Raw genomic sequence first — 13,019 nt, forward strand, 5'->3', positions numbered from 1 at the left:
GGAAAATACTTTTTAAAAAATGTATAAAGTATGTATATACAATACTGAATGAACCACAGACAGGTGTAATGTCTGGTTTTATCGCCTTCACCAATATTGGAATATTGTGCTACATTTAATAAAATTATTGTATGCAGCACAGCATCACAAGCAAAGAAGCAAAGTTAGTTACAAGCTACGTTGTGAACATTGATACTACACATTCAACATGCCACTGTTTTACATAGCAGCTGGCAGGAATAAACAAATATATGACAGTGGACGTACGTTTATCAAGTAGAGTCCACATTACTTCTAACGCTGTTCTATTTATATTATAAAATTACGGGTGAAGGTCAACTGTACCTGTTTCGCGAAGTACCGCCTTTTGACCCCTCTGGGTTTCTGTAGTTGTGAGGTCGGCGCGCGACGCAGCGGTTTGGTGGGAGATTTGTACCTCTTCAGGGAAGTGAGTTACATTTTTAATGAAAAATGGCTCTGAACTACCAGGCATCTACCCTCTCTCTCACTCTGCCAATTTCCTGCCAGATATGCCTCGGAAAGGTAAGCGTCGTTCGATTTTTTTTAACCTCGTTAGCGCCTATCGTTTGGTAAACAAACTAGGCAAACTGTTTCCTACATGAGTTAAACGGAGGTGACCGTTGTTTTGCTCGTGTTTTTCTCGGTGCAGGTTAGGCAGCCGGTTATTTGTTCCAACCACCACGTGTTCTGTTCATCCTGCATGGAAATGTGGTTAAAGAAAGCTAACCAGTGTCCCACCTGCAGAGTCCCCATCACAGCAGAGAACCCCTGCAGGGAAATCATCGGTGAGTAGTTGCGGGCAAACAAAGGAAAGCAGGCTTGAAGCAGAAGAGAAGAGGTGATCTGCCTGCCTGCAGCATCTCACAGCTGAGTCTTCTTTTCATTGTGCTCCCAACAAAGCACGGCCTCAAGTTTTGCAGGCAACTTTCTATGAGCCGTGACGTTTGTTTTGTTAGTAATATCCCCAAGTTGACGATTTCAGTTAATAAAGCAAGTTGGATCATATTTAGTGAGATTGCTTGTTGCAGCTTCAGAGTAAGTCAGCATAAAAACGACTCCTTTATGAACTCTCGCATTGTTTGCAGTGTTTAAGCGTTTGACAGGGGCTGGGGGATCCATCCTTTCCAAATGCTTATTGGAAAACTGTTGATTTTCTTACTGCAGGCTTACCTTCAGTCTGTAAAACTGTATTCCCTTATCCATAAAACAAACTGGCTACAGTTTATGCAGGCAAAGGTAGCACGAGGTGATATATCTTAGACAGTTGTACTGAAAAATAAATGTTTTAGGGTTCATTTGAACTTGTGTGATGCATATTTGAATATATGAATTTTATGTATTTAGTTTTAATCATGCAACCCTGCTGTTTTCCAGCGTTTTCTCTCTATTTTTGTTGGCAGCAGATCAGTTTGGATTTCTTTGCAACAATACCACAGTACTCACTGACATATAGCTAAGCTTAGCCTCGAAAACTTGATTCAGACTTGATTGTTTCAGTCATTCACGGAGCTGTTTCTTGCAAAAACAAAGATTTTATTATTGCAGTTGTTTCACCTGTACTGCTGGAATTTTAATATCAGTCATTGGCCACTTGATTAGATACACTTGTTGATGCATATATCCAATCAGTCACTCACATGAGAGCAACACAATCCATTTAGACTCACAGATGTGGTCAAGCGAACCTGGTGAAGTTCAAATAGAGCATCAGAATGGGGAAGAAATGTAATTTAAGTGACTTTCAATGTGACATGGTTGCTGGGATTTTCCCACGCAAACATCTCTAGGGTTTATAGAGAATGGTCTGAAAAAGAGAAAATATCCAGTGAGTCCCATTTTCCCTGGGTGAAAATGCCATAATGATGCAAGAGATCAGATGAAATGACCAGACTGCTTAGAGTTGGTAAGAAAGCAACAGTAATTCAAATAACCACTCGCTACAACTAAGGTATGAAGAAGAGCATCTCTGAATGCACAATAAGTCCAACCTTGAAACGGATGAAACACCAGGTGCCGCTCCTATCAACTGTGAACAAGTAACTGAGGCAACAATTGATATTGTGGTGTGGCTGTAGCTCAGGTGGCAGAGCAGGTCAGCCACTAATCAGAAGGTCGGTGGTTCGATCCCAGGCTGCATCCTGGCTGCATGCCAAATATCCTTGGGCAAGATACTAACCCCAGGTTTGCCTACTGGTGGTGGTCAGAGGGCCCGGTGGCGCCTGTGTCCGGCAGCCTCGCCTCTGTCAGTGCGCCCCAGGGCAGCTGTGGCTACAATGTAGCTTGCTATCGCCAGTGTGTGAATGTGTGCGTGAATGGGTGAATGACTGAATGTAGTGTAAAGCGCTTTGGGGTCCTATGGACTAGAAAAGCGCTATACAAATGCAGGCCATTTACCATTTACCATATGGGCTCACCACAGCGGGACAGCAGAAGACTGGGAAATTGTTGGCTGAGTCTCGAGTCTTCTGCTTTGATATTTAGATGGTAGGGTCAGAATTTGGTGAAAACAACATGAATGGATCCATCCTGCCTTGAATAAACTGTTTTCTGGCTGCCGTTGGTGTAAATGCACATAGGATATTTTCTTGACACATTTTGACTCTCCTAGTATCAGCTGAGAATTGTTTAAGCATCACAGCCTTACCTGAGTGTTTTTGCTGATAAGTGCACCACTTTGAGTACTCACAGAGTACTCATCTTCTGGTGGCTGCTTTCAGTAGGATAACACACCATATCATAAAGCTCAGACTGATTTCTCAAACATTACAATGAGTTCACTGTACTTAAATGGCCTTCACAGTCACCAGATCTTAATCCAGCAGAGCACCTTTGGGAAGTGATGGAATGGGAGATTAACATTATGGATGTTCAGTCAACAAACCTGCAGCAACTGTGTGATGCTATCATTTCAACATGGACCAAAATCTCAGAGGAATATTTCCAGCACCTTGTTGAAGCTATACCATAAAGACGTGAGACAGGAACGTGTGAAAAGATTAAAATAAAGAGATAAATCATTTTAGAGATTTCCCTAACTTTAACCCCAATTGGTCTTGTTTTTTTTTTGTTTGTTTGTTTATTTGGTAAATACATCTTAAAAAACAATCTTTGTGCTAAAAAGAGAACATGTGAGCAAATTATTAAAAGGAATGTTACAAATGATGGTCTTCTCTTGTGAAAATCAGTCACAATTTCCCTGTGCACTTTAAATTTGCCTGCATTTTAAATGGCAGCACCTCAAGCCTTGAATGTTCTTCAGTTTTACGCTTGCCTCTTTATTACTCTAATGTTGTGCTAAGGTAACAACGAAGCCACATAAAAGCCAGCTGATGTTACTTGGAACATTACTTAAATGTGTTTTGTGGTCTATTGTGTTAATCATTTACTGTACTTGTGTGCTTGTGTTACAGGAGGAACAAATGAGGGTGATCACAGTGATAGTCCTTCTGTGAGAAAATGTCTCAGAAAAACCAGAGGGGAATTAATTTTACGCGAGTATGAGGTATTGGTTTGACATGCTCTGTTATGTTTAGTATGCTTTCCTATGTTTATTATTTACAGCCGTTTAGAAAAAAGAGTTAATAAAAGTATAATCACAGCTGTATTAGTATCTCACTCGGTATGATTATTTCCAAATGATGTTTTCATTTTTTTTTTTTTTTTTATTCTCTCTAACAGGAGGAAATTGAAGGGCTCATGAGAGAAAACGAGGAGCTGAAAACCAAAAATCAAAGCTTGGAGGAGCAACTGAAGACTGCTTTGGATCCCTGCAGCATTAATACAGTGCAACTGGATGAACAAAGGGTCGCTCCATTTGTCCTGGAGGAGTGGACAAACAAGCTGCGAGCAGCCACAGATGTCTGTGATAAAGTAAAGAAAGACATGGATAAGCTTAAAGAGGTATGAAGCCTGTAACATTTAGGACATTACAGGTTTCAGTAAATTGACCCTTAAAGCAGGGATTCACTGTTTAGATGACTGACTGTTAGATGCAGTTAGTTCACTGTTCGATATTTTAGTTGTCTAAAGAGTGTTTTAATGAAACAGTTGAAAGTAGACATGTTAATTGCATGTAATTATTCAGATTTATTACTTTATGTAAGGAAAAGCGTTCTGGCAGTATTATTTTTTTTACCTGCTTGATTCTTGTATTCCAAGAAAAGCTAAATGGATGTCGCTTCAAAGTTTATTGCGCTCGATTACTTGTTTTACCACACAATATATGGACAAAAATTCTGTACCACCTACATATTACACCTGTGGGAGCTGCTCAGCCATTGAAATCCACGTCAAACAAACTTTGTGCCGATTGTATATGTGGGAAAAAAGAAATTTCACAAACTGATTTCCTGCAGTGGTGGCATCCTATTATGGTATCACGCTCAAATTTAATTTTTTACGATTTATTTTTAGTTTTTTGCTCTCCCCAGAAATGTTTGTAAAGGCAGACTGCATGGCCAGGTGCTTTATTTTGTGTGTATTTTTTAAAATATACCTCTGGCAATGGGACTGAAAATACTTGAATTAGATTAGATGGAGATTAATGGGTGTGGCCCAGTACTTTTGTCCATATAATGTAACTTGCTGCTTTTTTTCTTTTCTTTTCTTTTTTTTGAATAATAGAAATATTTTGATAATGTTTACTTTACCACCTTCAGGCAAATAAGACATTGCGGTCTCAAAATGTCGACCTTGTGCAAGAAAACATGAGACTGAAAGCAGAGGTGGCTAGCAGATCTCCTCAGAAGTAAGTATCATGTGTAACCTTTGCCCTCATTATCTAAGAATCTCCTTAGGTTTATACTTGAGCATAGTCTTAAAATCACACACAAAAAAAGTCACACTTTCATAAGCAGGTTAAAATAACTCAATTTGGAATCCAGCTCAGATCAACTGCAACTGTGATGGCACCTCTGTTTGTGTAACACCAGCACGTTAGGAGTAGCTATGGTACAAATGAGACGAGGAAACGTTTTGGAAGGCAAGACCAGATCAGAGCAGACTGAAGACGGGCAACACACATTGCTCCATTGACTAAATAGTAGGTTGAGAAACAGAGCCCAGCATGCAGCTTGGGTGTGAGTTGCTGCTGCAGTATAAAGGTGGCGCAGTCAGACAGAAGTGCTTGAGCACATATGCATCCTAAACTGTAATACTTTCCATAACCACCAAGAAGCTCACATCTGCCAAGCCCGGAGTTTGATTAAAGATACGATGACTTCCAAATCAATGCAAGGTTTTGTAAATAACTACCTTTGTGGGTTTCTTAAGTCACAGTTAAGATAAAAATATTATTCTATGTCAATTTTGTAATTGAGTAACCTTGGTTTTTTCTCATTGTAATCCTCAACTGCTGCCATTGGTCGATAAGGTCCACTCTTGCAGCCACTCTTGCTGCTGAGCATCTTCTAGTAATGATGTGTTCTTGGCTTACTGGGTTGTTATTATAGATTTTAAAATGATTACTTCTGTTTTAATAGTGAGGATTTGCATGTTGAATACTGAGTTTTTGACTCATGTTGTAGCCAGAGCCAGGCTGACATTAGTCACTCCTATGTGACATAGATGCCCTTTTTTTCTGTGAAATCGCCATTTACAATCTTTTTCTCCCCAAAAGAAAAATGTAAGGTTGTTTTTATTTATATCTCAGTTTTTGTTGATTTTCTACATTTGATTTTTTTTTAAATAGACTACATTTCAAAGATTTAAAAAAAAATGGTGTGTTGAATTTTCTGTTCTAAATTAAATACTAAATGATCTGTCGCCAGGTTTGGCCGATACACAGTCGCAGCACTGGAAGCTAAAATTCAGCAGTATCAGCGCGATGTGGACCACTTGAAAAGGGCTCTTGAGCGCAGTGACCAGTACATTGATGAGCTGGAGAGTCGGATCAGGGTGTCTGAGAAGAAATCTCTTGAAGTGCAGGAAGCGTGTGGGAGTTGCAAGGCTGTGAAGGAAACTCTCACAAAGCAGCAGAAAGTCAACATGATGATGAGAAGCTTGAGTGACAATGAGAGGAAGTTGATCTGCAGCAATCCAGAGACAGAATGTGGGACATTTTCTGGAAATCACAGTTTGATGTTGATGCCATCCGCAGATCACAAAGATTTCAGTAAAAATCTGACAGGAAAGCAGAAAAACGAGGCCTCGGAAGGCACCTCCTCTGACTTTTTGCCCAGTACTCCATCATCTGCTTTCCGCTCCCTGACTCTGAGAAGCCCAGGCATCCGTGAGAAGAAAGTTGCATTTAAACCTGGGTCTTATCTAAGGAGGCTTGATTTTGAAGAGGTTCCCAGTCCTGATAAGAGCAGTACCACACTGGAGAACCAATTCAACAGTGTTGAGAAATTCCCCAAAGGCTTGCCTCCAAATGACTTGGAGCCCTCAAAGTCTGTCTTCTGGGCAGGCTGGGACAAATCCAACTCTGACCAGTCATGTACAGGTTCAAGTAAAGGAAGCTCTATCAAGGGATCCACTAATTTTGTGGTTGATGAGTCAGATAGTTTCCACATGTCCAGTGAGGCCTGTATGGATGTAGCCTACCTGAACAAAATCTCAGAGTTGGACTCCATGATGCTGGAGGGTGAGAGTTCCTGTAGTCCAGGGCTCTCTGTTGATTCCTGTCTTTCCACAGATATGGACAACACCCTAGTTCCAGAGCCTCAAACATTCCCTGATGCCTTGTCAAGCCATGCTGGTAAACCAGTGACACACAACAAGCATAACAACCACCAACCTTGTGACAATAAGGAGAGCATCTTGAACGACAAAGAAACTCCAAAAGGTTCAGCAGAAGAAGGTTGTGCTGCATTAGTCTCTGGTAGGAAGAGTGGCGTCTGTGGAGGGGACTCTCACACCGAAGAGCTATCTTTTGATTTGCTGTTTGATCCTTCGGATGAGAATAAGGCCGGTCCCTCTGGCTTTCCAGCAAGCCAAGATCATGATCTTGTAAACCCCTCCTCTTCCTCCTCTGGCTACACTGCTGGTCAGCCTGTGAACACAACAAGAGACAGACACACGCTGAACAGCAGTCAGCCAATAAAGAGAAAGTCCCACAGTCCCTTTACCATAAGCAGTCCCACCAAACATTCAAAGCTCATGTGAAAAATGTCAAAACAAACGTGTGTTCCTGGTGCACTTCTCTTGGTACAGTGTTATGGTGATTGTGTGATGCTAGGGTGTAACTTATTGTTATTTGTCTGTTGTAATATTACAAGAATTAAGCTAAAACGAGATAGGAATGTCACAGTTTTTGTGCAGTGTGCTTGTAGGCCTCATTAGTGATGTGCAGCCTGGTGATCAGTGTGTATTGTAGTCCTAACCCATGCTGTTTTGTTCTACTGTAGTTGGGGCTGAGACATTTTCCAAGTATACCTTCAGCCTTGTTTTCTGTATTCTGCTAATGTGGTCTTAGGACTTTTTAATGGCTTGTAATACTGAAGACAGATGAATATGACTGTCATTAAAAATTGCTGAATTAGTAGTTGTAATGTATATTAGGAAATGAAACGGAATGCATTAAATAGTCAAAAAATTATGAGAATTAATTTTGCCTTTCTGTATTTATGGTTTGCATTGCCTGATCCAATAACTCATCACTGGCATTGGGGATTAATATGTTGTGTACCAGTTACATTTGTTTTTTTTCACACTGTCCATATTTTTTCTATTTTTGCTGGTAATTTTGCAACACATTAAACCAGTAATAAATTTGTCGCCACTGAAAGTGGAACCAACACTGCAAAGCATGCTGCCTGTAACGACGCACATTAGAGACCCCACGCACACTAAATCCATTGGCGCAGAAAGCGCCTTATTTATTATGCAAATTTAACGATATCGTGTATATTTCACATACCTCTAATCGCTGCATGAAATTTTAATTGGGCAGCCGTTGTGGTTTGAATAAATGAAGTGTTAATTCATTGGGATTAATTAATTTAGGTAAAGACTGTGTACAAGGTTACACTGGTGTATTAAATCAATTTGTTTAGTGCTCATCTGGCGATGATGGGCTCTAATGATAAAGGGGGCGGTGTCAGTATTTCCAAGGGTTAATATGAGAAACGGGACTGTGGGCCAAGAACTACTGGAAAACCATACAACTTGTACAATAAAAAATACATTATTAAAATTGTTTAACATGTCTATACCGATGCCTACAAGCTTAAAATTGCTTATTTATTAATTTCATATTAAATATAGACCTCGTGTTTTTGTGTGTATATTTTCCCTAATACTCGATTGGAAACAACTTTCTGAAATCAGACGTCCAGCCTAAAATAGACAGATGCTCAATTCTGCGGCATCAAGTCAATGTTATTCGGCCTCCAGTTAAAAGATAAGGCCTACAGGCACTGGGAACGGCGAGGTTCTGTGGCTGGGAGGAGAGGAGTGAGCCCTTAAAAAACGCAGGCATCCAGTCTCCAGATGTTATTGCCTGCCCTGTGAGCAGTTTTTATCTGTCAGGCTGTTCACTGTTCTGGCAGTTTATGTCTCGCGAGAGCAGCCGAGCACGGGCTTGACGAGATCTGAGGCGCTCAGGTGTAAGAGCCTCTCTCATCCCCAGCAGTGGGAAACAGTAGACAGATAAGTGCGTCTGAGAGACTGCAGGCATCTCTGTGATCTCCGGGCTCAAGGCTGCACTCGGCGCACTATACAGCGAACTACACTGCGTCATTACTGGATAGGCAAAGGATCACTCTGTGTCTGTGATTGTTTTCTAGCTCTTGTAGCCGTTATCCCCCTTCTTTCCGTGCACTTTAATTGGAGAAGCTCGCCAAGATGATGTCCATGAACAGCAAACAGCCGCACTTCGCCATGCATCCCTCTTTACCCGAACACAAGTATACCACCCTGCATTCCAGCTCGGAAGCTATAAGGAGAGCCTGTCTGCAAACTCCACAGGTAAACCATCCCCGAAAACTTTCGCTTTGTCCTTGTTTTTCTTTTCTTTTTTTTTGTTACTTGCCTAAGCTGCTTGCAGCACTGAGCGCTGTCTGTGCCTAATAACAAGGGCTGCTCCAAGGCACATTCAGCCAAGACGCGCACTTAATGTTTTTTTCATGTATTCCACAGCAATCACTGGAAGAGTCTGTGATCTTTTTGAAAGCATGCTCACGCAACGCCGGGCTTTACTGTTTTTGTATTAATTTTTATGACTTGCCGCTTCTGAAGGAATACTCCGACTCTGTTATGTGTCGCCAAAAGTCCCGACTGACAGATTCATTTATGCTTTTTTCTTTTTTTCTGTCGCCTTCCTTTCTTCTTCACGTCCTTTCCCATTTCTTACTCATTTTGAAAACCTTCATTCTCCCCCTCTCTTTCTTTCTGTCTTTCTTTTTTTTTTTTTTTTTTATCCCCCCCCCCTCTTGCAGTTACAGAGTAACATATTTGCAAGCCTGGATGAGACGCTGCTGGCTCGGGCTGAGGCTTTGGCGGCCGTGGACATCGCCGTGTCCCAGGGCAAGACGCACCCGTTCAAGCCCGACGCCACCTACCACACGATGAGCACGGTGCCATGCTCGTCGACATCCACCGTGCCACTAGCCCATCACCATCATCACCATCACCACCACCACCACCAGAACCTGGAGCCACCGGACATCATGGACCACATCAGCTCGCCGTCTCTCAGCTTAATGTCCAGTGCGCACGACGTGGCGGGCGGCGGAGGTGGCGGTGGCGGCGGAGGTGGCGGTGGTGGGCTCATCTCCACCTCCTCTGCTCACCCGCACTCTCACATGCACGGTTTGGGTCACCTCTCCCACCAAGCTATGAGCATGAACTCACCTCTCACCCACCACGGGCTCTTACCGGGCCATCACGGGGGAGGTCAAGGCGGCCCTGGGCTCACAAACAACGGACTTCCCTCCATTAATGACTCGGACACAGACCCAAGGGAACTGGAGGCTTTCGCGGAACGCTTCAAACAGCGGAGGATCAAGCTGGGGGTGACACAGGCGGACGTGGGCAGCGCTTTGGCTAATCTCAAAATCCCCGGCGTTGGATCACTGAGCCAAAGTACAATTTGTCGATTCGAGTCTTTAACTCTCTCCCACAACAACATGATTGCGCTCAAACCCATCCTCCAGGCCTGGCTAGAAGAGGCCGAGGGGGCCCAAAGGGAAAAAATGAGCAAACCTGACATTTTCAACGGAGGAGAAAAGAAACGCAAGAGGACCTCGATAGCAGCCCCAGAAAAGAGGTCTTTGGAGGCTTACTTCGCTGTACAGCCTCGACCGTCGTCTGAGAAAATAGCAGCTATAGCTGAAAAGTTGGACCTGAAAAAAAATGTGGTACGAGTGTGGTTTTGTAACCAAAGACAGAAGCAGAAGCGGTTGAAATTTTCCGCGGCTCACTGATGGGCGAAGAAGAGAAATTAAAAAAAAAAAAAAAAAAAAAGTTGTGTGACTGAATTTGGGGACCAAGGGACACCGAGACACCATTTTCAGTCTTTTGTCTCCAGCGATTTTACACGCTGGTGCACAATGGACTTTAGATACCCATTTTATGAGGCTTCATATATCCTGTTTATTTTCACGTTATCGGTGAATGTGAAGTATGCAAATAACAGATTACACAAACTTCGCTCAGATGTTACCAGGGAAAAGTTTAGCGACGTCGACATTGCCTTTTAAATAAAAGAAAACAAAAGAAAAAAACTTGTGGAAAGAGGTAATTTGCTCGATACTATAGCGAGTTATTTTCTCCGAATAGGCCTGTTATTTTGAAGTATAGCCATTTACGAATTACCTCACTGATTGTTAAATGTGGTTTGGGTTTGATCTTTTCTGTTGTTGATATAGACTAAGTCATGACTGTTCATTTATTCATCCGTTCATTTATTCTTATTTGGAGGCTGCTACGAACTGAACTTTAGTTGCAAACTTTTTATGGCTATCGGAAAAAGAATTATTTTTCAGGCCTGCATGAAATCCTAATTCACGGGAAGTAATTTAGCCTGTGTGGGCTGTCACATCTGCAGATATATTTATTTTGAATTTGCACAAAGGACCCTTTAGGTTTCTAGATCGGCTATGTCGAAATGCGTTTGTATATACAGACATCACTTTATCACTTACCAGAGGTGAGCTCCTGTGTTCTGGAAACAAAATTAATAAGGGGAGGGGGTCTATCTGCACCATTGGCATCACTAGGAAAAGTTTCAGACAGATCAGAGCATGATAGCTCTGTCTGCATCATTAAGGAGAGATCGCAATCAATAAAAGGGGTTTTTCGTTCTTTCATGTGTTTCAGTTTGCAGTGCAAACACTATGCATTGGAAGAAGAATCACTGCATAGCCTACAGCAGAGTTGTCTACTGCTAGACCTTATTTTGTGGATGGTGTAAGTCACTGTTTAATGCCTGTTTTCACATTGAGATCACCACGTTGTTTGTCGTGTTAACTGTTACGGAAACGTTGTGTAAGTAATATTTTACTTTGTGCACAAAAGTATGTTTACAAAAACTGCGGCGACATGTGCATCATGGAGAAAATGTCCCACTGTCTCCTTCCCTCTTTCACAACTTCTCCACTCTCCTCTGTTGTCCTCTTACTTTCATTGGTACTATTCATCCTGTAAGCCAAATCCAACAGGGAGGTGTGTTCCAGCAATCTTCTAATAAATCAAAGAAAGAAAACTGTGCTTTTCCTGGTTGTGATTCGGCCTGCACGGCACACGATTATCAAGGTTACTGCTGGTGCAATAGTTTAACGCATTACTATGGCCACGTGATAAAGCGTTTGGTATGGTTTTAATTGGCGTAGCTTTATTCTAATCAGCGATATAAAACTCATTATAATGGTTGTATATACATTTGCCTAATTTTAGAGGATAATATTAAAGTTTAAAGTTTAACTTTTGAAAGTTAGATGCGTATAATTTTACATTTTTGTGCCGTTAGTTTCTCTATTATTATTATTATTATTATTATTATTATTATTATTATTATTATTATATAAACTAATATAAGTTTTACTTAAAATGTTTGTTTATTTTTTCTATATTATACTCATAATATTTATTTGGTATAGTAAGTAAATTGCGAGGCTGTATTTTAGTTGTCCTTACCTTTTATTTAAACATCTGAACATAAAATAGGATGAATTAATAAGTAATAGGCTGTTAAAGGAAAAAGTTTTCTTCCTATATTGACACAGGCCCAACAATCAACATTTAATGAAGTTTCAATGTAGAATAACTGAGCACTGACACCAGAGAGAGAGAGAGAGAGAGAGAGAGAGAGAGAAAGAGAGAGAGAGGATAGAGAGAGAGACGATATAGAGAGAAAGAGGGTGAGAGAGAGAGAATGAGAGAGAGGGAAAAAAGAAAAAGAAAAGTTGATTTGCTTTTTAAAAACGACCACTGTGTGACCTCTACCCCCCTCCAAATATTTCTGTTCACTCCTAACTTGCAGATAGGCTATATCATTTATTTTTATTTTTATTTTTTTTGTGGGGCTTCACGTTCGGCTGCATTCATAAAGAGGAATTTTTAAGAGCATGTAATGCAATATTAATCGCGATTTGCTGATATAAAATGCAATATTTTCAGACAGCTTTCGGGGGTTTCAGGGGAAGCAGACGGATGAAGGAAGTCGCTGTTAAATAGCAGAGAAAGCTGCTCTTTATTGCTTTTCTTTAGCTTTTGGCTACACGGACAGAAGACAGCGAATCCTTAACGTAAGTAAAATATTTTTTTGCTGAATTTTTAAGAAATTTTGTTGGTCATTTGTAACTTTTTTTCTTTTTTAAAGATTAGCATAGACGTATGTCATTTTGAATAAATATATATATATTTTTTTCTTCTGCAATTGCTTTTCCATTTAAATTGTAACAGGCCTGCTTCGTGGCGTTCCCCACTGCTAGCCTTATTCCACTACTTCATTCGTTCAATTCTGTAAAACATAATTTTGTAAATCTAATTTAAAAATTGAGGGAAATTGTGAAAAAATAATAAGAAATTTGTTTTCGTTGTGAGAATATTTTTCCAAA

At 40.9% G+C, this 13,019-nt stretch overlaps 2 protein-coding genes across 2 annotated transcripts; both read left to right on the top strand.

Moving 5' to 3' along the window:
* The first annotated feature begins 452 nt into the window (after nucleotides 1–452).
* Nucleotides 453–7,440, top strand: obi1 (ORC ubiquitin ligase 1). Its single transcript, XM_063488973.1, has 6 exons — nucleotides 453–543; nucleotides 671–806; nucleotides 3,432–3,523; nucleotides 3,700–3,921; nucleotides 4,680–4,768; nucleotides 5,790–7,440. Exons 1-6 carry the CDS (start codon nucleotides 472–474, stop codon nucleotides 7,123–7,125), a joined length of 1,947 nt encoding a protein of 648 aa, XP_063345043.1. The 5' UTR covers nucleotides 453–471; the 3' UTR covers nucleotides 7,126–7,440.
* A 1,160-nt stretch (nucleotides 7,441–8,600) lies between these two features.
* On the top strand, nucleotides 8,601–11,651 carry pou4f1 (POU class 4 homeobox 1). Its single transcript, XM_063488848.1, has 2 exons — nucleotides 8,601–8,928; nucleotides 9,399–11,651. Exons 1-2 carry the CDS (start codon nucleotides 8,806–8,808, stop codon nucleotides 10,383–10,385), a joined length of 1,110 nt encoding a protein of 369 aa, XP_063344918.1. The 5' UTR covers nucleotides 8,601–8,805; the 3' UTR covers nucleotides 10,386–11,651.
* The last annotated feature ends 1,368 nt before the right edge of the window (nucleotides 11,652–13,019 follow it).

This window comes from Pelmatolapia mariae, linkage group LG1 (assembly GCF_036321145.2).
Source record: "Pelmatolapia mariae isolate MD_Pm_ZW linkage group LG1, Pm_UMD_F_2, whole genome shotgun sequence".
NCBI classification, from domain to species: domain Eukaryota; kingdom Metazoa; phylum Chordata; class Actinopteri; order Cichliformes; family Cichlidae; genus Pelmatolapia; species Pelmatolapia mariae.

What these genes read in the sequence shown, in the direction of transcription:
- pou4f1 (XM_063488848.1), top strand. Translation starts at nt 8,806, where the DNA reads ATGATGTCCATGAACAGCAAACAGCCGCACTTCGCCATGCATCCCTCT. An exon ending in CCTGTCTGCAAACTCCACAG is followed by an intron (nt 8,929 to 9,398) that starts GTAAACCATCCC and finishes CCCCTCTTGCAG; the next exon opens with TTACAGAGTAACATATTTGC.
- obi1 (XM_063488973.1), top strand. Translation starts at nt 472, where the DNA reads ATGGCTCTGAACTACCAGGCATCTACCCTCTCTCTCACTCTGCCAATT. An exon ending in CCCCTGCAGGGAAATCATCG is followed by an intron (nt 807 to 3,431) that starts GTGAGTAGTTGC and finishes CTTGTGTTACAG; the next exon opens with GAGGAACAAATGAGGGTGAT. An exon ending in GCTAGCAGATCTCCTCAGAA is followed by an intron (nt 4,769 to 5,789) that starts GTAAGTATCATG and finishes ATCTGTCGCCAG; the next exon opens with GTTTGGCCGATACACAGTCG.